General features: G+C 47.9%; 1 protein-coding gene across 4 annotated transcripts in view; it reads right to left on the bottom strand.

Annotated features, from left to right (window-relative positions):
- Nucleotides 1-25572, bottom strand: part of IGFN1 (immunoglobulin like and fibronectin type III domain containing 1) — a 39383-nt gene extending 13811 nt beyond the window's left edge. The window contains exons 1-13 of one of the 4 annotated variants that reach the window (XM_082068902.1): nt 25194-25572; nt 20364-20501; nt 14837-14905; nt 14206-14328; nt 11134-11273; nt 10655-10754; nt 9759-9806; nt 9203-9248; nt 8455-8629; nt 7931-8044; nt 7051-7222; nt 6204-6476; nt 82-5322 (exon numbers count right to left, since the gene is read on the bottom strand). In XM_082068902.1, coding sequence (XP_081925028.1) covers nt 82-5322; nt 6204-6476; nt 7051-7222; nt 7931-8044; nt 8455-8629; nt 9203-9248; nt 9759-9806; nt 10655-10754; nt 11134-11273; nt 14206-14328; nt 14837-14855 — 6451 coding nt within the window. In that variant the 5' untranslated portion in view covers nt 14856-14905; nt 20364-20501; nt 25194-25572. The other 3 variants (XM_082068903.1, XM_082068904.1, XM_082068905.1) reach the window with 3 other exon arrangements.
- Nucleotides 25573-27829: the final 2257 nt, after the last annotated feature.

Genomic DNA, 27829 nt, shown 5'->3' with positions numbered 1-27829 from the left:
TTAAATGTCTCTCCAGGATTAGGAATGTGAGTATTAAAATGCAAAGACCAGTAATATAGATGTCATCAATTACACACAAACCTTTCAGATCATCCAGGCAATAACGTCTTCTTTTTTCTGTACTTTCCGGCATCTTCAATAAATCATTTGCTTTCATTTCAAAGCTGGGCTCCCCTTTTTTCTTGTTTATCGAAGGAGGTCCAGCGTAAAGGTCTGACACTTGACCATAATCTGATGGGCCTTGACCAACACCACCTGAACTCCTCCCGCGAACAGATCTGTTATGCGATCTACTCCACGCAGAATCTTTGTCGTAACGGGAGCCTAACTCTCCTGAATCTCTGCCCTCGCCCCTGGCATCTCGACCTGAAACTGAATCTCTGTCACGAGCTGCACCTTTGCTCTCTGCTCCTCTGAGATCCCTGCCAGTGCCCATCCCAGCTTCATCTCCCGGAGAAGCTTTGCCAGGACGCGAGTCCAGCCCACGTTCACCACCTCGTCCAGCAGCACCTGCCGCACCGTCTTTACCACGGACCGAATGCAACTCCCTGTCACCGCCTCCCAACCTGCCCACACCACCCACGCCAGCCCTGGCTCCACCGGACCCGCTGTCCTTGTCATAGGGAGACCCGGCACTCCGTATGGCAGAGCCACCAACGCCACCACCTTCTGAGGAAAAGCCATCTCCTCCTGCTCCACCTATGTATCCTGGAGCTCTGCCCAGCATAAAATCCCTGCCAGGGTAAGATCCCATCACTCCTTCACCTCCATAAGGAATATGAGCAGCTCCCGCCACAGACCCAGCTGGGAGACCGTCCTTTCCATAGAAAGAACCAAAGCCCCTTGCGCCAGCTCCACCAGCACCGGCTCCAGCTGGGACACCATCCCTTCCATAGGGAGACCCGAGTCCCCCTGCACCAGCTCCACCAATTCCAGCCCCAGCTGGGACACCATCCCTTCCATAGGGAGACCCAACTCCTCCTGCACCAGCTGCACCAGCTACACCAGCACTGGCTGGGAAACCATCCATTCCATATGGTGACCCAACTCCTCCTGCACCAGCTACACCAGCACCACCAAGACCAGCCCCAGCTGGGAGACCATCCTTTCCATAAGGAGCCCCAACTCCTCCTACACCAGCTACACCAGCTCCAGCCCCAGCTGGGAGACCATCCTTTCCATAAGGAGACCCAACTCCCCCTGCACCAGCTACACCAGCTCCAGCCCCAGCTGGGAGACCATCCTTTCCATAAGGAGACCCAGCTCCCCCTGCAGCGGCTACACCAGCACTACCTAGACCAGCCCCAGCTGGGAGACCATCCTTGCCATAGGGAGACCCAACTCCCCCTGCAGCAGCTACACCAACACCACCAACACCTACTCCAGCTGGGAGACCATCTTTTCCATAAGAAGCCCCAGCTCCCCCTGCACCAGCACCACCAGCCCCGGCTGGGAGACCATCTATTCCATAGGGAGACCCAATTCCCCCTGCACCAGCTACACCAGCACCACCAGCAGCAGCCCCAGCTGGGAGACCATCCTTGCCATAAGGAGCCCCAGCTCCCCCTGCGCCAGCTACACCAGCACCAGCAATACCAGCCACAGATGGAAGACCATCCTTTCCATATGGAGACCCAGCTCCCCCTGAACCAGCTACACCAGCTAGACCAGCACCAACCCCAGCCGGAAGACCATCCTTTCCATATGGAGCCCCAACTCCTCCTGCACCAGCTACACCAGCACCTACTCCAGCTGGGAGACCATCCTTGCCATAAGAAGCCACAGCTCCCCCTGTACCAGCTCCACCAAGTCCAGCCCCAGCTGGGAGACCATCCTTGCCGTATGGAGACCCAACTCCTCCTGCACCAGCTACACCAGCCCCACCAATTCCAGCCCCAGCTGGGAGACCATCCTTGCCATAGGGGGAACCAACTCCTCCTGCACCAGCTACACCAGCTCCAGCAAAGCCTGCTCCAGCTGGAAGACCATCCTTTCCATATGGAGACCCAAAGCCCCCTGCACCAGCTACACCAGCACCACCAATTCCAGCCCCAGCTGGGAGACCATCCTTTCCATATGGTTCCCCAACTCCCCCTGCACCAGCTACACCAGCCCCACCAAGACCAACTCCAGCTGGGAGACCATCCTTTCCATAAGGAATCCCAGCCACTCCTTCACCAGCTACACCACCAATACCCGCTCCAGTTGGAAGACCGTCTTTTCCATAAGGAGCACCAACTCCCCCTGCACCAGCTACACCACCAATACCAGCCCCAGCTGGGAGTCCGTCCTTTCCATAAGGAGCCCCAACTCCCCCTGCACCAGCTACACCAGCCCCAGCTGGGAGTCCGTCCTTTCCATAAGGAGCCCCAAATCCCCCTGCACCAGCTATACCAGCACCAGCAATACCAGCCCCAGCTGGGAGACCATCCTTTCCATACGGAGATGCCGCTCCCGCTACACCAGCACCACCAATACCTGCTCCAGCTGGGACACCGTCCTTTCCATAGGGTGACCCAACTCCTATACCAGCTCCACCAATACCTCCTCCAGCTGGAAGGCCATCCATTCCGTAAGGAGACCCAACTCCTCCTGCACCAGCACCACCAGCACCACCTAGACCAGCCCCAGCTGGGAGACCATCCTTGCCATAAGGAGCCCCAACTCCTCCTACACCAGCTACACCACCAAGTCCAGCCCCAGCTGGGAGACCATCCTTTCCATAGGGGGAACCAACTCCCCCTGCACCAGCTACACCAGCACCACCTAGACCAGCCCCAGCTGGGAGACCATCCTTTCCATATGGAGCCCCAACTCCCCCTGCACCAGCTACACCAGCTCCACCAAGACCAGCCCCAGCTGGGAGACCATCCTTTTCATATGGAAACCCAACTCCTCCTGCGCCAGCAACACCAGCACCACCTAGACCAGCCCCAGCTGGGAGACCATCCTTGCCATATGGAAACCCAACTCCTCCTGCGCCAGCAACACCAGCACCACCTAGACCAGCCCCAGCTGGGAGACCATCCTTGCCATATGGAAACCCAACTCCTCCTACACCAGCTACACCACCAAGTCCAGCCCCGGCTGGGAGACCATCCTTGCCGTATGGAGACCCAACTCCTCCTGCACCAGCTACACCAGCACCACCTAGACCAGCCCCAGCTGGGAGACCATCCTTGCCATATGGAGACCCAACTCCCCCTGCACCAGCTACACCAGCTAGACCAGCACCAGCCCCAGTTGGAAGGCCATCCTTGCCATATGGGGACCCAACTCCCCCTGCACCAGCTACACCAGCTAGACCAGCACCAGCCCCAGCTGGGAGACCATCCTTTCCATATGGAGACCAAACTCCTCCTACACCAGCTACACCAGCTAGACCAGCACCAGCCCCAGTTGGAAGGCCATCCTTTCCATATGGAGACCCAACTCCACCTATACCAGGTACACCAGCACCACCAATTCCAGCCCCAGCTGGGAGACCATCCTTTCCATAGGGGGAACCAACTCCTCCTGCACCAGCTACACCAGCCCCACCAATTCCAGCCCCAGCTGGGAGACCATCCTTGCCATATGGATACCCAACTCCTCCTGCACCAGCTACACCAGCACCATCAATGCCAGCCCCAGCTGGGAGACCATCCTTGCCATAAGGAGCCCCAAATCCCCCTGCACCAGCAACACCTGCTCCAGCTGGAAGACCATCCTTTCCATAGGGAAACCCAGCTCCTCCTGCAACAGCACCAGCCAGACCAGCCCCAGCTGGGAGACCATCTATTCCATATGGAGATCCAAGTCCCCCTGAACCAGCTCCACCAATACCTCCTCCAGCTGGAAGACCATCCTTTCCATATGGAGATCCTAAGCTCTCTACACCAGCACCACCAATACCTGCTCCAGCTGGGAGACCATCTTTTCCATAAGGAGACCCAACTCCTCCTGCACCGGTTACACCAGCACCACCAAGACCAGCCCTGACTGGGAGTCCATCTTTTCCATAAGGAGCCCCAAATCCCCCCGCACCAGCTGCACCAGCTCCACCTACTCCTGCTCCAGCTGGGAGACCATCCTTGCCATAGGGAGACCCAACTCCCCCTGCACCAGCTACACCAGCACCACCAACAACAGCCCCGACTGGGAGTCCGTCCTTTCCATAAGAAGCCCCAAATCCCCCTGCACCAGCTTCGCCAACTCCTGCTCCAGCTGGGAGACCATCCTTGCCATAGGGAAATCCAACTCCCCCTGCTCCAGCTACATCAGCCCCAGCTGGAAGACCATCCTTGCCATAAGGAGCCCCAAATCCCCCTACACCAGCTACACCAGCACCACCTCCAGCTGGGAGACCATCCTTTCCATAGGGAAATCCAACTCCACCTGTACCAGCTCCACCAATGCCAGCTCCAGCTGGGAGACCATCCCTTCCATAAGCAGCTCCAAATCCCCCTACACCAGCATCACCTCCAGCTGGGAGACCATCCTTTCCATAGGGAAATCCAACTCCGCCTGTACCAGCTCCACCAATGCCAGCTCCAGCTGGGAGACCATCCCTTCCATAAGGAGACCCGAATCCCCCTGCACCAGCTCCACCAAGACCAGCACCAACTGGAAGCCCATCCTTTCCGTATGGAGACCCAGCTCCTCCTGCACCAGCTACACCAGCACCACCAATTCCAGCCCCAGCTGGGAGACCATCTGGACCATACAAAGCCCCCATTTCCCCTACCAGTCTGCCTCCTGCGCCATATCCATCTCCAGCTGGAAGCCCATCTGGGCCGTACATCAAACCAGGCTTTCCCTCCTGATCTAGCTGACCGGCGGCATGGGGTGCCAGGCCAGCCCTTCCCCGGGCAGCCCCTACTTGTCCTGCTCTCTTGAAACTCACTCCAATCATATCATCTCCCACCGGCAGACCATCCTTGCCACCCACATCTGCTCTGCCTGGCACAGAGTCCTTGCCTTGGACAGACCTTAATCCTCCTTTTAACCCAAAGATACGACCATCGCTTATCACTGCGTCTCCATCTAGGTCTGCTTCAGAAACCTGCCCAGACTCTGTCTTTTCTTTTATCTCAACTCTACGTAGCCTCTCTTTTCCCAAAAGTATATGGCTTTCATCAACAGAACCGCCTTGACCGCCGGCTTGACCGTTTCTGTACCAGCCATCTTTTTCCTCATCAGTGTCCATGGGATGATCTTCATCACCATCATATTCTCTGCGTCTAATTTTCTTAGCCCTGTCTTTATCTGGTGATGTTTCTTTCACCCGCTCGGATGGCTCTTTCTCGTCTCCTCCATCCTGCCTCCTCTTTCCTTTGGCATCTGTATTGAAGATGCGTCGTTCGATTGGAGGCGATAGAATTTACAGGAAAAGAGAGAGAAAAAGAAGAACAGACAATTAATGGGTCATGTACTGCACCAACAACCAAAGAAAACGTTTTAGCATTTGTTATAATTTCATTTTAGGACACAGAAACATAACATATTTAAATAATCTTCAATTCAATTCAAATCCTGATTTTTTTCAGTATCACATTCAGACATAGTTTTACATTTCTTAGGTAAAGGGCAAATATTTTTAGCATTAACAACTCAATGAACCCCATGGGCAGTTTCTTCACATGTTGTACTCAACCTGCACTGTTTCTGAAAGGTCATGAACAAGGCGGTATGAGAGAGATCACCACCTGCTGCAGCAGGATCCCAAAAGAACCCAAAGCAACTGCCTTTCAGCAGCAAAAACCCATGAGCCAGCTGCTTGAACCGAAAGGAGTGTTTCCTTTGAGCTTCTTCTAACATGTTTAACCTCTTTTGGAAAGAAAAATACTCTCCAACAAGATAGTATTGAACAGTATTGGTAAGATGGAAAGCTCCTTGATCCCCTGTGTGCTGTGCAGTGTTCACAGTGACAGTTTCATCAAGACCACACGTGATATGGAGTATTTTTTGATAACTGATGGAGAATATGCTACTTCAAAGTAGCTATAGAGTAAATAAGTCAATAGGAAAAAATTGTCTCTTCCAAAGAGGAAATAGGCTCTAACCAGACTTCCATTTTTCCAAATACAATTTAGGAACTAGAAGCTCCACAATTCATTTCTCAGCATAAAATCATCCCAACGAGCAATCAGGCAGTAAGAGGAGTATCATTTCATTTAGCACACCTCAGTTCGACACCACGGGAATAACGCAGCATCACTTACACTCCACGATAAGCCAGGCGTTTGAGGAGCAGAGCCCCGTGTCCAGCGTGTACATCCCGTTGTCGGCGGGCACCACGTTTTTGACAACCAGCTTGTGGGTCAGGCCGTCGGGTGTCGCGGAGATCTGGTGCCTCTCGCTGGGCTCCAGGGGGTGGGTTCTGTGCAGCCACACGGCGTCGTAGCAAGGGGTGCGCAGGATACACTCGAAAACGGCGTCTTCTTCCTCAGGACAACGCACGTCCTGGAGCGGCTTCTCGAATCGCACCGGGATGGCTGCAATGGAAAAGAACAGAAGCTACAGAAAGGAAATGGCTATTTCGGTCTTCCAGGAAAAATTTGGGGCAGCTGAAGGAAGAAAAGCAGGAACTTTCCAGCCCTGTGAGCGTTGGTTTGAGCAGAAACAGGTAAAACATAAAAAAGCTTCTGTGCCCAATTCTACAGGACAGAAAAGTAGATTTTTGTATTTCTTACCTTTATACCTCACGTCACTGTGATGTGCTGACCACGTCATTAATGTATTGCAGCAGCAAGATGCTTGTATCAAGTTAGTAGTTGTTATCCTGAGCTTACAAAAGGAAACTATAGCAAGAGGTGAGGAATTTGCTCACTGTTCTTCAGAAGTCAGAGCCAAATCGATACTTGAACCTGGTCCTTCGGACTACAAAGGTGACACCCATATCCCACAAGCAACCTCCTGCTGTGTCATTTAAGGAGCCCTTACTCGGCAACACAGGTAGTTATCAGGTTTCAATGCTGAGCTTTGCATATGCTCCTAGATAAAATTTTCCATACGATAAGAATTTCTTGTTACAGTTGCATATCACTTCCATCAAACTCAATTCCTTACATTCAACATCCAGTTCAGTTGAGAACACAGGGACGTCCTCCACTCGGACTTGATACACGCCTGCATCTTCTGGCTGCACGTCGTTGACAATGAAATTGTACTTCTTTCCAATCTGCCGCAGGCAGTGCTTTCTGTATTCATCCCCCGTTCCGTATCTGAGCCTCTCGCCATCCTAGGAAGAGAAAGAATATGTTCTTATAGGCAACGTACAGCTAGTGCAAGACATTTTGGAGAAAGCAGGCCAAGTATGTGCTATCATCGCTTTATTGATATAAGAACAACAGAGAAGTCTACACTCCATCACTGCTTATGGACAGGGCTCATTGCATGACCATGTGCAGCAAGTCCTGCACTGGACAGAGCATCAGACTCTCAAACTAGGCAAAAGAACAGAACTTTGCTGGCCCGCAAAAGGTTTTGAAGCTTAACTAACACCCAGTCAGCGTAACTTTGAAGATAAAGTACTTTCTCGGCTTAGATTTTCGCACCCTCGCAGGCGAGGTCACCACTTTTATATCTGTAACACACTTGGTTACCGTGTTGTGGCTGCATAGATTTCGTGCCATGCATTTGAGTCTGAAGGTCATAATTAGTTTGAGCTCCCCTTTAATGAACTCCTATTTCCCCTGTATCAAAGCCCCTAACCACAGTTTGACTGAAACAGACCTTCCAGAAAAACATCACCAGGAGATCTCAGCAGAATAACGACAGAACAAGATGGGAAGTTTAGATCCTTGAGATCTAAAGAGCTCTTGAAGTGAAAAGAACGTCAGTAACTGTTTTCCCTGCACTTGGATTCTGCAATGGACAGACAACTTCTCTTTCATGTTGGAGACTTCAGTGCCTGCCAGGAGCTGCCCAGCTCATCTCACCCCCTCACCTTCAGCAGATAAACTTTGCTCTTGCTGTTTTTCAGGTCCATCTCCAGGCTGAACGTAGCATTTCCCTCCCTGTTGACTCTGATGTGCTCAAAGTTTTTGATGCTGTGTATTAACTGCAAAGAAAGACACAAGAACCCGGTAAATGATCAGGCTGCCATGACAAGAGTTCTTCAGCTGTTGAACTAATGCGAAATCTACTTTTCATCTGTATAGAAAAGAGCTACCTCTAACTTTCTGTGTATAGAAGAAGTATCTGTAAGTTTCCATAGGCAAAATATATATAATGTGCTACCTCCTGGTCATTCACACACCAGTGCCTTCCAAAATTTATGAAGTGAACTTCAAACAAGCCAATAGCATTTTCATCTGCATGAGTGTCATAAATCATTCTCTGTCATACAATAACATTTTCAGCTACAAAGCCATTTAGGAAGGTTCAGCCTGTTTTCAGAAGCTACCAAGGAACTATAGGATGCCGCGGTCTTTAAAAATTGGGGCTTTCAGTGGTTTCAGTTTCTTTTACCTCTCCTTGTTCAGTCTCCGTGTCCTTCCTCAACTCCTGCAGCTTTCTCAGCATCCCACGGAAGTCAACGATTCCATATTTCAGGCAGATCTTTTCATAATCCCTTCTATCAGCATGCAGCAAGAGTTGCCAGACGGCTTCTTTGTCCAAGGGTTTTGGTTTTGGCAGTGGGGCCCTTGGAACCAGGAGAAAAACACCAAAGATCGAGACATTTTGACAGACAACAAGATGTCTTGTTTTCCTGTATTTAAGCCTCTTTCATCTCATCGTTTCTATAGATCACTTGGCCATGTAGACAATAAAGAACAGCGCTCTTCCAGAACAGGTTTTCTGCATTTATACAACAAAATAAGCGCAAGGGAATGGTCTTGTCTTGCCCCATAAAGGGCAAGACTAATGCAGTTGTCCCCACTGTTAATAATAATAACTGATAATTTATCAGCAGAGCCACTGGCACAGTTTGCCCAAGGCCAACCTGTATTTTTGTGCTAAAAACAGGAAAGCAGAGAAACAAGGTGTTTTAAGTCAAAATCTTGTGGTGCACAGGAACATACACCTCAAAACGAGGCTGGTACTTTGCGCTTATCTCAGTATCACACAGTGAAACTGTTCTGCTATGTCTCTCCATATGGAGTCTCACAACAACTTCGGAAATGAGAAGTGTTGCTTTGAAGATCTATGGAGCTGTCCCCTATCAGCAAGAAACACCTGGGAAGTGGAACAGTGTGGCCTTCCCAGCGGACCTTACCGCTTCTTCAGCATCCTCCTGGAGTCCTGAAGCTTCTTCTTTAACTCTGTTAAAGGACGGGAAACAATAAACATTCAGATACCCAACACTGTAGAAAATATCCCCAAAAAGAAGGTAAAATAGCCACTGCCAACAGGCAGAAACTCAGAGCAGTTTTCTCTGCCATAGTCATGTCCTTTGGGTGCCATTAAAGTTCATCACTTGCCAGGAGGTTTTCCTCTACACCCTAGAAACACACTGTTTTCCAGACATGTCAATGTGTTTGATCCAGCTGTATTTGACATCACTTTTCCAGCACTAAAAATCCCGGAATCATTAATTAGAACAGCTCAAAGCCATGTCTAAGATCGGCACTTTACCCAAAGGGAAACAGCAACCACAAAGAGATGAACGTTAGGGATTGATTAACCCTTGTTTCACTTTTATTATTTACAAGGTTGGGGTAATAATAATGTGGTAGACAGAAGAGTATTAACTATGCCTCCCTCCCTGCAAAAATATATATATATATATGTATCTATCTATCTATCTATATATATATATATGTCTAACTTACCATCAGCAGCATGAACAGGAACATATTTCGCTTTCCTCTTAAATCCAACTGAAAGTTTGTAAGAGAAAACAGAGGAAAAACAAGCCATAAGATGAACAAGATAACACTCAGACTAACACCAGTAACCTAATGAGAACCCCTGTGTCTGTTACCGATGCAAGAGGAAATCCAAGTCTGGATTTCCTTGTCAATCTGACATTGACTCCTAGTATTCTCCATCTATAAATGCAATAATTCTATTGCTATGGGCTCTGTGCTTACTGGACACCCTACGCAGCGGAGGGGACCGTTTCTGCCCCATGAAGCTCATGGTTTAAGCCGTGGTAGGAAATACCAACATCTCGTTCTAGAAATGGAAGCCAAGGTGCAAAGATTATCTGGCCAAATGCAGCGAGGTGCCTTCTAAACTTCCTTGAAGGCCTGCAGGTGAAATGGGCACTTCCATAGTCCAGCTCCGGCTCAAGCAGATCCCAAGAGTAAGTCGGTTGTATTTTATGCACAAAATGCCTATTTTTCTCCACTGGGAAGCAGGGGATTAGGTCAGGTGGACACTACAGACATCTGAAGTGAAGTGGAATGGATCCCTCCCAAAATACTGCCTTGTTCACTATCATAAAGAAAGGACTGAGCCAATTCAGCACTACATTCAGAGGGTTGGATGATGGCCCAGTGCAGTGACCACAAGACCACTTTGTTCTCCCTTGCTTTACAGCTCAGACTGGTCTGGAGCCACCAAAGTGGGGAATCACAGATGATCTCCAGTCCGCAGCAAGGGGGAAAGTAGACTTTCACACCAAGGATACTCAGACAACCCTCTGGGCATCCACCCAAGGGGACAGCAAAGCCACCAACTTGGGCCCACAGGACCTTTGGAGCACAGAACCCATCAGTCCCACCTTGGATGATCCTGAGGCCAGCAGAGCAGGAAGCTTCCCCATATTCATTCACAGCGAAGCAACGATACAAATCGCTGTCTTTTGTGGTGAGATTGTTTATCTTAAAAGGAAAAACATAGTAAGAGCTCAGAGAGATGTGCTGTTGTTCTGCTCAGACACCTTCAGCTTCTAATAAAACAGCTACTCGGTGACATCTCAGATCTTTCTTCTGCTCCCAGAACGACTCTAAAAAGGTCTGTGTGCTTATCTTTGTGTTATCTCACATCTGGTGACATCTGTATCAGCCCATAATCAAATCACAGAATCACAGAATCGATTGGGTTGGAAAAGACCTCAGAGATCATCAAGTCCAACCCTTGGTCCAACTCCAGTCCGTTTACTAGATCAGGGCACTAAGTGCCATGTCCAATCTCAGGACTGCAGGTTTTTCCATTGTTCTCTCTGTTCTGTGAGCCCCGGCTGAAATATTTGAGCTTTACCTGCAGAACGAATTCCCTTGTAACGCTATCGAAGAATGTTTCGTATTTGGCAGGATCATCCATTCCTCCTTGGACACGCGTCCATTTGATGGCAGGGGTTGGGACGCCTGTGACCACACCTCTGAAAACAGCATTTTTACCTTGGAAAAGAGGCAAGAAATTAGTGATTTCAGACAGGCTTGACCACAAGAACTGTCACTCCAGGTCCCTTATGTTATCAATAGAGTGATCCCCAGAGTGAGCCATCTCTGTAAATAATTATATCTTCTTATTCTCTCTGTAAAATATGTCTAAATTACCAGTTTAAGCAGCACTAAATGCCCAAACTACTGCAAGACACCTGTCATAATCTCCACTCTAACTTACTGGTTTTCAAAGAGATTACTTGAAAACTAACTTGAAAATTCACCACTGGCACAGCTGGTCTCTGCCTGTGTTTTATTACATAGCCAAGAGAGGAATTTTTTTGGTATCTTGGTCTGATTTTGAACTCCCTCAATATTTGAGCAGTGCATTTATTAGCAGTGATTAGTTCAAGTCCTACCTTTCCTCACATCAATACTGTCTGGCTTTGCTTGTATTCAATCATAAAATACACACAGAATCACAGAACCCCAGAGTGTCAGGGGTTGGAAGGGCTCTGGAAAGCTCATCCAGTGCAATCCCCCCATGGAGCAGGAACACCCAGCTGAGGTTACACAGGAAGGTGTTCAGGCGGGTTGGAATGTCTGCAGAGAAGGAGACTCCACAACCCCCCTGGGCAGCCTGGGCCAGGCTCTGCCACCCTCACCCCCAACAAGTTTCTTATATTTTAAGTGGAACCTCCTGTGTTCCAGTTTGAACCCATTGCCCCTTGTCCTATCACTGGTTGTCACCGAGAAGAGCCTGGCTCCATCCTCCTGACACTCCCCCTTTCCATATTGATCCCCATGAATGAGTCCCCCCTCAGTGTCCTCTTGTCCAGCTCCAGAGCCCCAGCTCCCTCAGCCTTTCCTCACACGGGAGATGCTCCACTCCCTCCAGCATCTTGGTGGCTGCGCTGGACTCTCTGCAGCAGTTCCCTGTCCTGCTGGAACTGAGGGGCCACAACTGGACACAAGATTCCAGGTGTGGTCTCATAATTTTAAAACGCGGTGTTAGCCCACCAGATGTAACTACTGACATGCTCTGACCATCAATTGAAATCAGCCTGGACGTGCTTCTGGCAGTTTTTATGTGCTCCTTATATCGCAACCATGAAATGCCCAAACCCATTCCTATCACACACGCGTGCCCCTGCAAGTTCCCATTGCTTCTCCATTTTCAGTAAAGTTCATCAGTGAATCAGCTCCCGGTTTCTTTTTCATTTGGACAAATTTGGGTTTATTAGGAGGTGGAAACAAGAAAACACATTCTTAACTGACAACACTGAACTGCAACTGGGAGCACCCGTGCAGTAGGTGTTTCCCCACATCCTCCCTATGTGTCGTCTTTCTGCAATATCTTCCTCGTCTGCTGGCCCGGCACCACCTTGCACTCCAAACACACCAGGCTGAGCGATTCCAAGAGGCAAGAAAGGGAGAAGAGTTTGGGGTTCACCTCCGAGCTCCCTCCATCTCTGCTCCCCTAAGAACCTGAGCCCAGAAATCTCCAACAGCTTCACCACTGCCTAGTTCAAACCTGTTCTTTTTCTTCCAAAATGCTTCAAAGACACAGGATACACTATGAAACAACGAATCAGAGAAGTGACTCACGTGTAGATAAGTGGGAGTATCGCAGGGCAACAGAAATGGAGATGAGTTATCCACGGATGTAGCTCAGGATGGAAATGGTTACTGTCTCTCTTTTGCAATAGTTTTGCTCTTCAGGTGACCAATACGGTTAAAAATTCTCCCCAGAAAGTCTTGCAATATTTCCCACACCCTTCTGCAGTCACCACCAAAACACTTATTTGATGCAGCAAAGCTCCTGCCAACAGATTCTCATCAAAAATCATCTGCTAACTTCTTCTGAGATTGCAGTTCTATCTATCACTAAAGTCCATTTCCAACTGATTATACCTTTGTCACATTTTAGCCCTTCTGGCTGCAATTTCCCATGTTTGCCATCTGCCACAGGACACGACTCCACAGCTGGGAGTATCAGCTCATCCACGCACCGAACGCAACGGGGCGATGACGATATAATTCAAGACACTCATCGTGTATCTGCATGAACATTTGATTCAGTTGTAAACTGCCGTAAATTTTTGTATGTGAACTACAAGGAACCTACTGCAAATGAAATAACTTGGAAAATGTAGATAGCGTGACTGAGCACATCCTTGGGTCGTGTGGAACTCGCAGGTGGAAGGAAGGAGGAGGAGGGATGTGCCACTAGAGGCCACTCTGCTCCTTCATGAGATCTCAAAGGCTCATGAAAATCAACAGATGGGTGTGACAACACTGAAATGCAGGGAGCTGGAAACAGTCTTGTGAGGAAAGAGAAGCTCCAAGATCTCCCCAGGCCATCCCACTCAAGAAAATATATATATATATATATGTATATATATATATACACATATATGACTCTCTGCAAATGCAGAGAGATTACTGGGAGGCTTCTCATTGATTTTTAGGTCTCAGCTCATTAGCTGCCTTCTCTGTACTCCATGCAAGATCCATTTTGCTTCTTGAAGAGGTGCAGCCTAAACAGCATCTGCAGGCAGCCTATTTGACTTGAAAAAGCAAATCATTTTAGTGCTGAACACTCGTCATACAAGTTAGTTCAACAGGAAAAAAAACAAAACAAAAGCTTTTTCAACATTCTTAATCTTTTGCTGCAAAACACCTACGTGGGGAGAGTCCTGCAGAATTCACAGGATTTGTTGCGTACATTGGGAGGCAGATTTTGATCTTGTACACTAGTGAAAACTCAGGAGACCTCTACAAGTGCTACTGGAATTTCATCAGTATAGCAAAGACTTAGGCCACACAACACTTTTCTCTGGTCTAGTCTCTTTAGAAACTAGCTTGATTTAATTATAATTGTTTCATGTAGCTGAGATGAGGAGTCAAAGCCTCCATGTCTGGGGCTTGGACTGTTTAATCTCACCTTCCTGCAGTGTCAGAGTGAGAGGTTTCCGCTCAAAGTCAGGTGTGCTGCATCCTTCTGGAATATCGTCCACAAACTGTGTGATAAGAACTCCCGGGACAGCAGATTTCTTGAAGTTCTTTGCTAGAAAGGCAAGGAAAAAATACCTTTAATTAAGATAACACGATTGTCCTTTAGAAACAATCTCTGAATCTGCATTGTCTCTCTGTAGAACAGTAACTGTTCCTGCTCAGCTCCTCTTCGACTATAAAGGACTCGTTCGTTTTAGTGCCACAGACTGTAGGGGTGTCCAGAGAATTAAGGTGTGTGATTTTGTGCTGACTTGTTGCAAAGTTAGAGCCCAAGTGGGAAAATCTGCAGCCAAGACGGCAACCCAGGGCCGCATCTGCTTACAGGTCTAGTGATGGTTTCGATAGAGAACACTGTACGTAGGTTATTGTTCCAAATAAAACTTCATACTCTGGCATGAGAAAGACACCATCGCAAAGGTCAGCAAAACCTGATGGGCCAGTTATTGGTGTCTCTCCTTGAGGTGCTGAGACAGATACAGAATTGCTGAACAAGAAAAGCAAGTCGGGCTTATTCTCAGGAGTTCCCCAGCTGGTTTTCAGAGCTGTGTGTGCTCTCTCACCTGCCTGCTGGCTCGTCATGATGCTTTGCTCAGCTGCCTATGGTCAGCGCAACCGGACTACAGGTTCTCCTGTGAAGAAAAGACCAATTGTTTCATTATTTACAGCTCACAAGAGAAATGAGGGACCTTAATTCTGGTCACTTTTAGGATGCAGTTTGCCCTTCACAGAATCACAGAATCGACTGGGTTGGAAAAGCCCTCAGAGATCATCCAGTCCAACCCTTGGTCCAACTCCAGTCCGTTTACTAGATCAGGGCACTAAGTGCCATGGCCAATCTCAGTTTAAAAACCTCCAGGGCCGGTGAGTCCAGCACCTCCCTGGGCAGCCATTCCAATGCCTGACCACTCTCTCTGCACAGAATTGCTTTCTAATCTCCAGCCTCAATTTCCCCTGGCAGAGTTGCAGCCCATGGCCCCTTGTCCTATTGCTGATGCCTGGGAGAAGAGCCCAATCCCCCCCTGGCTAGAACTGCCCTTCAGGTAGTTCTAGAGAGTGCTGAGCTCACCTCTAAGCCTCCTCTTCTCCAGACTAAACAAGCCCAGCTCCCTCAGCCTCTCCCCATAGGGCTTGTGTTCAAGTCCCTTCCCCAGTCTTGTTGCTCTTCTCTGGACCCGCTCCAGCACTTCAATCTCTTTCCTGAGCTGAGGGGCCCAGAACTGAACACAATACTCCAGGTGTGGCCTCCCCAATGCAGAGCACAGGGGAAGGATCACTGCCCTTGTCCTGCTGACCACGCTGGTTTGGATACAGGACAGGACACCATTGGCCTTCTTGGCCACCTGGGCACACTGTTGGCTCATGTGGAGCTTCCTGTCCATTAGTCCCCCAGGTCCCTTTCTGCCTGGCTGCTCTCCAGCCACTCTGTGCCCAGCCTGGAGCGCTGCAGGGGGTTGTTGTGGCCAAAGTGCAGGACCCGGCACTTGGCCTTGTTGAACTTCATCCCATTGGAATCAGCCCATTCTTCCAGTCTATCCAGATCCCTCTGCAGAGCCTCCTGCCTTCCAGCAGCTCGACACTCCCTCCCAACTTGGTGTCATCAGCAAATTTGCTGATGATGCTCTCAATCCCCTCATCTAAATCATCAATAAAGATGTTAAACAGGACTGGACCCAACACTGACCCCTGGGGGACACCACTAGTGACTGGCTGCCAGCTGGATGCAGCCTCACTCACCACATCCTAGCGGCCAAGTGGAGAGAGACCTGCACACCAACATATCACGACGCATCTTTCCAAAACCCGTTAGGACACAGTTTTGAACCACCACAAACCGGGGCTAAAGGGAAAATGTTCACGTCTAACAGCATCCCTCTGTCTCCTCTTCCATTTCCATGCCATCTGGCTCCCCTCCAAAGACCTCCTCTCGTGTTTCAGGCAAATATTACACCACATGGCACTCACGTGGTGGCTTCTGATGGATGGCGAGAGCAGTTGCTGAGAAGAAAGCCACGGAGATGGATGTCTAAACCGGGGCATGAAGCAGAAGCACATCCTGGTCTAAATCAGCGTGTCGAAATTAGCAACCGACCTGAGAGCAGACTATGAGCTACTGTTGACTTTAGAAGGAAACGGCAAAGTGTGAACTTGGCGTTAACTCGTTATTGTTACGGATCACTCATGACCTCCTGCCAAAGGTGCCTCTTTCCCTGTATTTATAAACCGCACAACGTGTAATGTAACGCGTCACTATCTCGCAAGCAAAACTGTGAAGGCAGATTCCTTGTCATATGAGAGATGCTCAGAAACTATAGAGTTACCGGAGCTCTGAAAGAGCAATTAGATTAGATTCCCCTGGGGGATTAATGCTGTGTCTCTATTTACCCTCTGCACTCCTTCAGTCAACACGGAGTCACTCAAGAACATGCAACTTTTCACAGTTTTAAAAGGCAGATGGACTTTGTCAGCACGCCTATGACCTTAAATACCTTCTTTCTATCAGATATTCATCCAGTCTGGTATTGCCACGCTACATCTGATGAAAACCCTGGGCAGGACCCCACCATCTCCTTGTTAAACATTTAGCTCGGAGTCGCATTATCTGTGTGACACTTGGTTTCAGCTAAGGGTAAAAGATAATTAAGATAACAAAAGTCATTTGTGCTGTACATCCTATAGACAGGCCGAAGAAAGTGTAACTCACAGGTCAAATTCTGAACCGAAAGGATAAAATTTGCTTTCCATTCATTAGCAGTTGCAAATAGGAGCACAGACATCTCTCCACAACAAACCCCTCTTGTCCTTAAATCTTATTTTAGGGCTCTGCACGCTACACAAATCTCAAATATTTGGAAAACCATTCTGTGAGCCTCAGTGACTTCAGTGGAAATGCACATAAAACAAGAGAAAAGGGAACAGTACATGGGACTGTGCAAACAGCAGCCAAGTCCCCTCCTTGTGTCACCTCCGCTCTGGTGTGGGTGGCTTTTGTTCCTCGCAACCAAAACAAGAGGTTTCCATTTCATGTGTGTTGATATTTTTGCCTTACCACATAGTTACTTCTGTAAACCATCGGCGAACATTTTCAAAATGGCAAATGAAGGGAATGAACAGCTGGTGAGAGGGAAAAGGCACAAAAGCGCAATGAGAAGCAGGCGATCCCAGGGCAGCCTGCCCTGCGCCGGGCAGCGCGCAGCAAAGGGCAGGGATTTCCACACCCGCTTGATCACCCTCTTCTGATGGATTTAGTTTGTCCTCCAAAGCACTGAACCATATTAATAGCAAACATTATAATCCCCTATTGCCTTTTGCAGCCTTGTATCTTCCTAAACATGTCACCACTCCTGGAGCTGAAGTGTCTAATGCTCCCAACTTTCAACAAACATGATTACTCGCCATTAGCTTGCAACACTATTCCCCCAAGTTCTTTTTCTGTTACGCTCACATTTATCCTTTGCTCCTCCTGACCCCACACCAGCCAATATCCAAATTCTCAGGTCCAAAGCCACCAAGAAACTTCTTATTTTCTTATGTTACCAAATGTACCCTGTCAGACAGTTGCTCTCAGTCCCGTGTCACTGTGGATATATGTTAATGTGACTATAACCTATTGAGAGATGGTTACATTCAAATCTAGTTTAAAAAAAACCCAAACAAATACTGAGGATATTTGTACTGGTAGCAATAGGTATCATGTCGGCATCCTCTCAATGTACAATATGCACCATGTGCACTATGTGTAAACTGCTGGGCTTACATGGCCTTAAATATTGCAGAAATTCACCTGGATTAAAGATAAGCTGCTGTGAGTCCTTAAACTCCTGTGAATTCTGGTGAGACAGAAGCACGTTAATGCCACGCATTGATTGCACAGTTAAAATAACAGTGCCAGGATATGCAAGAGAACATTCTTTCAGCGTAATTAATCCAACCACGTCGCATTTTCTAGTGTCTTCTGTGTTAGGTAAGGACCAAAAAAACCCCATATCAGATGGCACAGAGTCACTCAGACCCTGCCCTCCTCACTTTTAAAATTTCTACTCCCTTGTTACATGGATAATCACGTTTTTGCTTGGACTTCAGTTCAATCCTGGAAAAAGAAATCACAGAATTTTTAAAAGAAATTAAAGATAGCAAAAGCCTCCCAAAAATTGTTACAGTGTAAGTCACATCTTCACTCACGGGTTGAAACGCAGGTGTCATAGAATCACAGAATCATTTTGGTTGGAAAAGACCTGTAAGATCATCGAGTCCAACCGTTAATGCAACGCTGCCAAGTCCCCCCACTAAATAGTGTTCCTAAGAACCTCATATCTTTTAGATAAGATGATCGGCAAGCTCACTATTTATTCAACAGAGACAGACAAATGCTTCCAAAAGGCAAGTTAGCCCTCCCTGGGAGAGATGCTGGTCAGCATCAGTGCAAACTCTTCCATGGTTCTGAACGCAGAACAGGAGCAAGCCACTGGCTACTAACAATATTTTTAATCTACCAAAATAAGCCAGAGCACCTGAGGGGATGGGAGGTCTGCCCTTCACCTTATCTGTCCGTCAATCTGTCTGGCCGAGGCAGAGCGAGAGCCCGTTCCCTTTCACAGTTTGACTGGACACCAGTGGCAGGGCCATAAATCAGCGCCGCCAAGAAGCCAAACCTTTGGAAGTCACAGGATTTGGAGGCGCTGGTGGTGTCACAAGTCGTTATTTATGAAGTTCAGACAGTGGAACCCGGAGGCAAGATGTGATGTAATTGCTGGCAGAGACCGGTGAGCAAAATTAGCCAAATTTGTCGAGAAGTGACAGGCAGCGAGTGGTTCCCGGAGGTGATGGGTCCAGAGCACGGGATGTACCACAGACACGAGTGCAGCGAACGTGGGGAACAAAGTCATTAGCACAGACCGCAGCAGAAGACTTGACTCATCCTTATAACAAATTAATCAGCGACAGATGCAGCATTCTATTTCTCTTTGTAATTCGGAAAAATCAGGACAGTCCTGACACAGTGAATGTTGTCAGCAAAATACCAAATCATTGCGCACTCAGTATCAAATTCCAGCTGCGCTTCACACCAGAGACCCAGATGCTCCCTGAGAAGAAAGATTTCTTACCTAAAAATTTCCCTTTTAGCTTTGGATGGGCTCTCTTTGTTTATTTGTTAAGTAATATTTTGAGCTCGACTCTTCCCATTTCCCAAGGTTTTCAAAGGAAGGTCTCAAAGCCTTGGGTTAGACCTACACAACTGAAGGTCGGCAGCTGCGCAAGCGCAACTTCATGAGAACTTGTGAGCAGGTCACAGGGGGGGAACGTCACAAGCCCTCCCGTGATGAATGGAGGTCTTGTGTGGAGTGGGGAGGAATGCTCGAGGATCAGATTTTGTGTGACTTATCCCTTTGGTAAATCTATACTTGACTTGATCTTCTCTTCTGCCCCAGGGATTATGAATATAACATCAGTGATCACTCATGCTGTCCACAATTTACGTACGCATACACCAGATACTCCATAGCTTTTCGGTTATGAAAGTGGCATTGATACAAAATGCCAAAAGGAGACACACACCATCTATATTTTCTAAGTGAAAAAGCAATTACGCCCTAGTGGGAGTGAACAGGACAGTGAATTCGCGTCAGTTTGGTGAAGTAGGTACGGGACAACAAGATGAGAACAGATCCGTTTTGATATCCACAACATACGCATGAAATTTTACATAACATAGACATGTATTTTCATACAGTCTATAAGTTTAAAGTAAGTATCACAGAGCAAATGCAACAGAGTTTTACAAAATGTCCAGAAGGAAAAATAACACATTCCTATTTACTGTTCCAAGAAACAACGCAACCAAGATTAAAAAGTTAGAAACCGTAGTGCCACAAGTCCCACGTTAACTCCATGGGACAGTTACGGCAGATCTCCAACAGCCTGTCGTCTTACCAAGGAAATCATTGTACGCTGGAGGAGACCTCACAACAATTTCCAGACCTACCGCAACACAGAGCAACGTCCACCGTGACGGCGAAGGTGACACTTGGTCCTCCCAGCCCTGTGTCACCCCCACACAAATCTCAGGGGCGACGTGACCCAACTCACTACCTTACGCACTGAGCTTCTGAGATGATCCTTGAAGTTGCTATCGCGTCTGCTGGGTCCACGGTGGCTTTGTTCGCTGGCTCAGACCTCGGAGCTCCTCATGGCTCCTCAACGGGACTCCTGGTCACAGATATTGGTGATCTGCATTAAAGAAGCCACGCCCCTTATTAGTCTGGTGTCAACGTCACTAAATGGCAATAGCAATGACAAATTCTTGTCCCGCTCCCATCCCTCCACTCTCCTAGAAGCCAAGGCTGCGCTCCATGGCTGCCCAGCCGGGATGTCTCTACACTGTAGTTGTAGGGGGGTCGTTCCACAGCCCTGCTCCCCCATCACCCCGAGCCCTTGGTGAGCCCCAAACGACGCAACGAGCCAACTTGGCCAGATGTGAACATCAGTCAAGGCAACGCTGGGTTTCTAACTGCGAGCTGGGTCGGGACTTTGCACCACAAAGGTCTGTGCAGATCGATGGCTTGTCCAAGGAGGGGACGAGCTGTACGTCCAAAATTTGTAGGACACGCCAGACTGGTTCTCAGAGGCCATGAGTCCTTTGGAGATCTCATAAGTCCTTAGCAGAGAAGGAAACCAGTGGATTATTGTATTTGTGTACAGGGCAACCACACCTGGGCTTGGCCTTCAAAATAGAGTCTTTAATCTGAGCTATTCAACACAGATACCTCAATTTGATCCCGTCAGCAGCTACAAGCCACGTATTTCCACAGACAGGTTTACCCTAGAAGTGCAAGTGCAGTATATTGTGCCCCAAAATCTTTTGCTTTGTCTGCTTTTGCAACTTGTAAACCTTCCTACCTCTACTCAAAAAGCTCACTTAGAAGAAAAGGTACCTCTATTGAATTCCAGATGTTCACAGAGGTAGCCAGTTTGGAACCCAATGCTATTATATCTTCTCCCGGCAGCACTAACTGCTCAGGTTGGGAGTTTGCTTTCATTCACTTCTGGCCAAGAGCATATAATCCTTTTTTTCCATTGCACGATGTGCCATATATTCATATTAAATCCTCACGTTCAACTCTGAGACGAAGGGCTGGATCCAGAAGTTGGCAATGGAAGGTTTTTTATCGCGGTGACCATGGATTGCACGACGTCTGGGCTGACAGAACCAGAACCTGGAGCTAAGATGTTGGCCAGGATAAGACAGAAAACCCATGCAGTGCATTGTTTCTGCTAGTCTGAGAAAGATGATTATTCGGTGGAAAAGACACTGGTGGTAACAGTATGATCCATCAGCTGGTCTGATCCCAATATCAAAAACTCCTTTGCAGGGCTAGGAATCACCATTTCCATCAACAATTTAAAAGATAAATGTGAAAAAGAAATTCTGGAGTTGTTTTCTTCATTCCTTCTTTCTTTTTGAACAGTTATTGCTGGTGACAGTATTTATACCTTCCCAGTGTCAATAGAGGAAAATGCCATTGTTCCAACTGGTGCTTGGGCGAACATCATTCAGTTCTACATCCTTTGTTATGTTTGCAGTGATATAAAAGCAGAGGCAATTCCAAAGTCAAATTAAACAATTTGAAAGTTAATAAGCCAAGAAGATAAGACAACAAGGAGTTTCCAGCAGCAGCTCACTCAGTGGCAGACACTTTTCTAGCGGTGTCCTCATGGGTTTCCCTCTGTCCCTTTCTCTACCTGCTTTGGCCAACGATCATCCCAAAGATGTTTCCTTAGACATTTGTCTTACTGGTCCAGAGCAGTAGTTATGTTACCTTGTTGATTGGATGCTGTAGCCTCAACCTTTAACAAAACCAGCTGTTAAGTCTCTACAGACAATAACAATTCATGGGGGTGCTCCCAGAGGAAACATTTCTCGGCTTCTACCAAAACCTGAGTTCAGCTCTCATTCGTCCCCCACTGAAAAGTGCACTGCCCAAGAGATTTAGTCTCAAATGGCATTTTGCTGTTGGGGGCTGCTTGAACAACTGGGGAATTCTTAATCAGATGGTTGGGTCTAGCAAGTACCAGGAGAACCGCGATTCTGCCTGTTCCACCAAACCCAGACCAAATCGTGCTTTGCTTTATTTCCAGCCCTGGTTTTACAGTTTTCTTGGGGGGAAAGGAATGGAGACCTCTCCTACAGACAGACGGATAACTTAAAACCATCTGTGACAGAGCAAACTCCTCCAAGAGACTGACCTTCTTCCATTTCACAGCTTGTTTTCCAGCCGCCCACCCAAAAGTCCTGTTAACCCCTGCGTGCCAGTGGATACGCTACCGCATGCCACTGAAAACCTGCAAAATGTCATCACGAAGCCCGGGACATTCAGCAGCGGTCACTGCTTTCACTGCACGTTTTTCCCTGGGAGTGAGTTCATTCCCCTAACGAAGAGCGGTGAAGAAGTGTCAAGAGGCAACAGCTGCAGCTCGGTTATTTCAGGATGGGATTATAAAAGTACGTTTTATCTGGAAAAGAGACTCTTCTGATTTTCTGTTTCCCTTCTTCAGTGTATCAATGTGACGTCTGCTCCTTCTGAGAGGTGACAACTGGCCAAACTCTTCCTAGAGACGGTCGGCGGCCACCGCACGGCTCAGACAGAGCAAGAAGTGAAGAAACCAAGACCTGGGAGGTCCAAAAAGCTGACTGGATTGTCCAGTTCATGAAGAGATGACCAAGGTCACAAGCTCGGCTCGTGCTTGAATCATTTGGCCAAGCCATGTCCATGCAGCATGGGCGTCCGGTCGGTCACTGCATTGAAGGTCAAGGTGATGTCAGGGAGGCTTTTGGACAGAAATATTCAGAGATATGGAATGGGTTAAGATAGGCAAAGCTCAGCAGTCAGGTTCAAAGTCTACTTTGACATCACGGCAATGAAAAAATCACATAAATGCTATAAAAAAATAGAAGTTGCATTCATCTAAGGATGGGCAAGTGCAAGGAAAATGGAATAGAAGTCCAAATTCAGAGATAACTACCAGTTACCTGCAGCCATACAACCACCCCACGTACAATATCGAATCGGGTGACTCTGATAATACCGGTCCTGCTGGTCATGTAAAGGGACGTAACCGTGGTCAGATCAGGCCATGGACCAGGTGGGTCTCGGACAGTATTTGTTTGCTCCAGGGTGAGGAGCAGTCACACCACATGTGGGTGCCCCAAATGAGTCTTCTGCACTCACAATATTTGATTTTAAACAAGGGCGATGCACCAAGTATTGAATACTTGCAGCTCCCTCTGATTCCGGTGGAAGATGCCCGTGCTCAGCCCAGACCCTCCACACCAGATCGCCCACGTCATACACTCCAGAATAAATTCCAGAGACTATTTGAAAGCCTTGGTTATTTTATTCCCCATGCCCAAGGTGCCATTGTGCCCCTTTGTCACCAGCAAGCTGAGGTCTGTCACCGCCGCTCACAAAGAGCCACGATTACACCCACCGCAGTTGGCCGGACTTCTCGCGCGCTGAGATGCAGCTCAACATAAGGAAAAGATTAGAATCGGGGTAACGAACTCAAGAAGCAGCAGCTCTCTGCTTTCACACCGCGGATTAGCTCCCTCCTTCCCACGGCGTCCAGAATTCCTTCCGCTCCCTTGTTCGGGACTGATTTGATCTGTTTGCAGCCGTGACCGCCCGGCGGGTTCGTTAGCACGATCCATGATTGAGACGGAGCCCGGCTGCCTATAACCTGACATTCCTACTTTCCCCGTGCGATACCCGCCCTCACAACTCCTTTTCTTGCATGTTCCAACACCTGGGTTGGCCAGCATTGGAATTTACTTACTTTTCCATTCAGAAACAACAAAATATTGGCCAATATATGTTCAATATACACTCACCAAAGATGAAAATAAACATCAACATATTACCAGACATATCTCCCCGTTAATACTTTTCACCTCTCCTTGAGTACTGAAGAAATCAACATTTTAACCCATCGTGTGCTTGAATGAATGTAAAGAGTACAGCACCACTATATGGCCACAGGACTTTGCCCAATGTCTTCTGCTCCAGCTCAGTTTAACCATGTATATTCAAACCATTTTGCATGTGCCACTCCGTGGGTGTGCAGAGGGTTAATAAAACTCACTGCGTGCAGTAAGAAAAAAGTGCTATTCAGATGCCACAAGTGATCCAAGTTATCAAGTTATAAGGGGTTTTCTCATCTCTCCCCCTCCCGCTTCAAACTAGAGCACGTAGCAAATACCCCACTTCTGATTTATTTATTTGTTTCCCCAACCTGCCAGTGGCAACAGATGAAAAAAGCATCGTCCTTGCATGACGAGCTATATTTAATGTTTCATGCCCTAATGTGCCAGGAAGTTGGACACTGAAACAAATGGTAAGAAAAATCTCTCTGAAAACCAAAGAGGTCACAAAATGAGCCACCTTCCCACTATCTCTCTGGGCTGCCTGAATGTTATTTTCAACGCTGTTTTATTAGTGCCCTGTGTGACCTGTGCGTGCACAAGTGAATGTCTACCAAGGTGCCAGAGGACTCTCGTTGCTAGGAATGCTGTCCCGCTGCTTCTGAGGGTTGTTCTCTGTCAAACTCTCACTTTATCCACCAATGAAATACCACAATAAAATAAGTTGTAAACAGAGCCAGAAAATTATGCCAGCGTCCAGTGGGAAAATAACAAAAATAGAAATAATCAGGATGGAAAGAGAGGGTATCTCTCCCCTTCCACCCCTACTTGCTCCTGGAACCCGGTGGTTTCACAGAAGCGCCACCGTTGTCCCCTTTGTGCAGGTATGAAACAAGCAGGGTCTGGCACTGCCCGCCGGTCACCTCTTCTGCCTTGTGAAGGTGACCACAAGGAGCTTCCCAGCAAACACAGCTACTCATGTGAAACAGGTACAGGGCACTCACCTGTGTGTGCCACCCCCGGGGTCCCCTCCTGTTGCGGCTGCTGTGGAAGCTGCAGGTCCCAGTGTCCTTTCTGCGGTCGGTGCTGAGCTGTGGGATCGGTCCTGGGTCCCTGGGATCCTTCTCAGCTGCTCCCTCTGTCTCACCTTCCGCCTCCCCTTCTCTCACACTTAATCTCTGTCTCGCTCTCTCCGTTTGGTAGGTGCAGCCTGTCACAGGGCTCTTAGCCTGCCAGACATCCCCAGGAGGGTTTTTTTTAAGGGAACTCAATACACCTGCCTTCTATTCATTATTATTTCAGTCCGCACCAGCACCGGCGCTGGGCAAATCTGAGATTAACATCATTCTTCAACATTTCACAAGTCAGTCGGAGCGGTGCTTTTGCTGCAGATTGAGTTTCCTCTTCACAGCGACTCAAAAACTTTCAGGCAGCTGAATGTTTTAAAGGAAACTGCAGCTTAATTGGCTTGAAATCAATCTCAGGAATAACTAGTGTTACTAATTGATCGGATAAATCGAACTTCACTTAAAAGTGAGTGGCCAAGCACATTTAAAGACGACGCTTCTCTAAATAGTCTCCTTTTTAAAATAACTCTTTGAAGAGTTAGCAGTATGAATATAAGAGGTTGACAGAGCTCACAGTGCTAATGAGAATTTCTTTGCTTGCAGCTGAAAATTTATTAGCATGTAGTTGAACAGCATGAGCCTGCGCTCCAGTTACAGGGCTGAGAGCAGCCTCTGTCACCTGCATAGCTCTGTGCACGCCTGGGAGTAAAACAGACCTCGGCAGCATTAACGGGGATTAGGAACCATTAGGTCAGGCTGGAAATGGAGATCAGATGCACCTGCAGACGAGGTTCCGCTTGTTAGCAAAGGCTTCCTCTGGCGGGAGACATCCAGAGTCACCTGGAGCTGATCTAGATAAATGTTGAGAGAAATAAGACGGAGTCCCAAAATAAAAGAGCACAGGGCAGGGGGTTAAAGAGGCTGATGGAGTTTCTGCAGCTTGCAGAGGGCACCCATGGAGCACTCAACGCTCTCCTTGCTCCCAGCTCTGCAGACGTTTCTGGGGTTTCATTGCCCAGGTTGCTCAGCACAGGGACAGTCGCACGTTGAGGGACGATGTCAGCCATGTTCAATTTCAAAGGCAACCCCACAGGGTACTGTGAGGGAAGGCAGACGGGAGCACATCGATGCTTCTACAAAGCAGAGGGATGAAGTTCAGCAGCCGCTGTGCATGAAGCACTTCGAGCACGGAAAGTGGGCAAACTGCACAGCCCCAACAACGCGGCCTGGCCTGGAATTGCATCACCTGCTCCAGCAACACCTGTCAGGAGAGGCAAGAATCAAAAGCAAACATCATTTCCAAAGGTTTTGCTTCTAACCACCTGGAACTAATCCCACGCACTCCAGGAAACAATGGGTCTATTGCCCCCCTGTGTAAAATTATCCCTCCAATGCACCAAGCCTTGGTAAGCAACTAGTTGTAAGAAGACACAGCAAGAGGTACAAAGATGAACTAGCAGGACAGGTTTGCCTATATTTTTATGTACTTTGCAAGACTCCAGATAATCCAAATGGCGTATTTTTTCCCTAAGTCTTTTACTTTAGATGAAGTTTGGATTCTCAGTCCCTTGATATCACAGTGGTCAACTGAAACCCACTGAGGATTTCCTACCTTGCCCCTTGACAGCCAAGCATCCTTTGTGCTGATGAGAGAGCTTGAGCTGCTGCACATTCTGCTGAGCTTATACTGCAACAGATTTAAGACAAAGTGTAGGTGACGTATCCAAAGAGTCACATTCATACATCTTTACACACACAGTCCGCAAAACATAGAAGATTTCATTTAATGTTGTAGAAGAGCAGAAGCATCTTCTGCCTCAAAAAGCAGAGAAGTGCTAACAACCCAGGAGATGCCAAAATCAGTCCGATAGACTCGAAAATCCAACCTGCTTACTCAGAAACCCAAAGGGCAGCCTGTGCTTCACTTAGCAAAGCTCTGACACATCCCTTTCCAATAACCCACTTCAATGATTTGTAAGCCTGGGTGTTCCCTTCCCTTTGACTGCCCTCATAAAGATTATTTCCTATCAGACGTGCGAGAGGACTCTTCTGGAAACCCACCAACTACTACATGTGAGCTGATCTGAGGATGTCACATTCCAATTCTAATTTCATCTCAAATTAGCAAGTGGTTATTGGTTGTCTCAAAATTGGATTTGTGAGGAATGAGAATTCTTTGCCAAAATAAGCCATTTAGATTTATTTACGACGTAGACAGATTTTGTTACTCTCCCACAGAGTATTATCCTAAAACACCATCAGTGCAGCCAGCCCTGACCCTCTCCCCTGTCATGTTTGCAACCCAGTCATTAAATTGTCTGTTAGGAGCTGTACTGAGGGCTCAAAAACCTTCTCATTTCTGCACCAAATGAGGATAAAACACAGAAATGACCCACTAGTGCATTAAGTCTGAGAACTCTGAGCCTTTGTTGTGACAGACTAAGAACACAATCCACTTCGTGCTCTTCTCGAGCTTTATGGTCATGAAGCACAAAGCCTCAAGTAAGTGGACATGGACACGAGATGCGGTTGTGCAAATTGTCACATCTTAGCCTGTTTTCAGACTCCCAGTG

This window comes from Streptopelia decaocto, assembly GCF_964273445.1.
Source record: "Streptopelia decaocto genome assembly, chromosome: 19".
Lineage (NCBI taxonomy): Eukaryota > Metazoa > Chordata > Aves > Columbiformes > Columbidae > Streptopelia > Streptopelia decaocto.
This window is presented reverse-complemented; position numbering and strand designations above follow the sequence as displayed.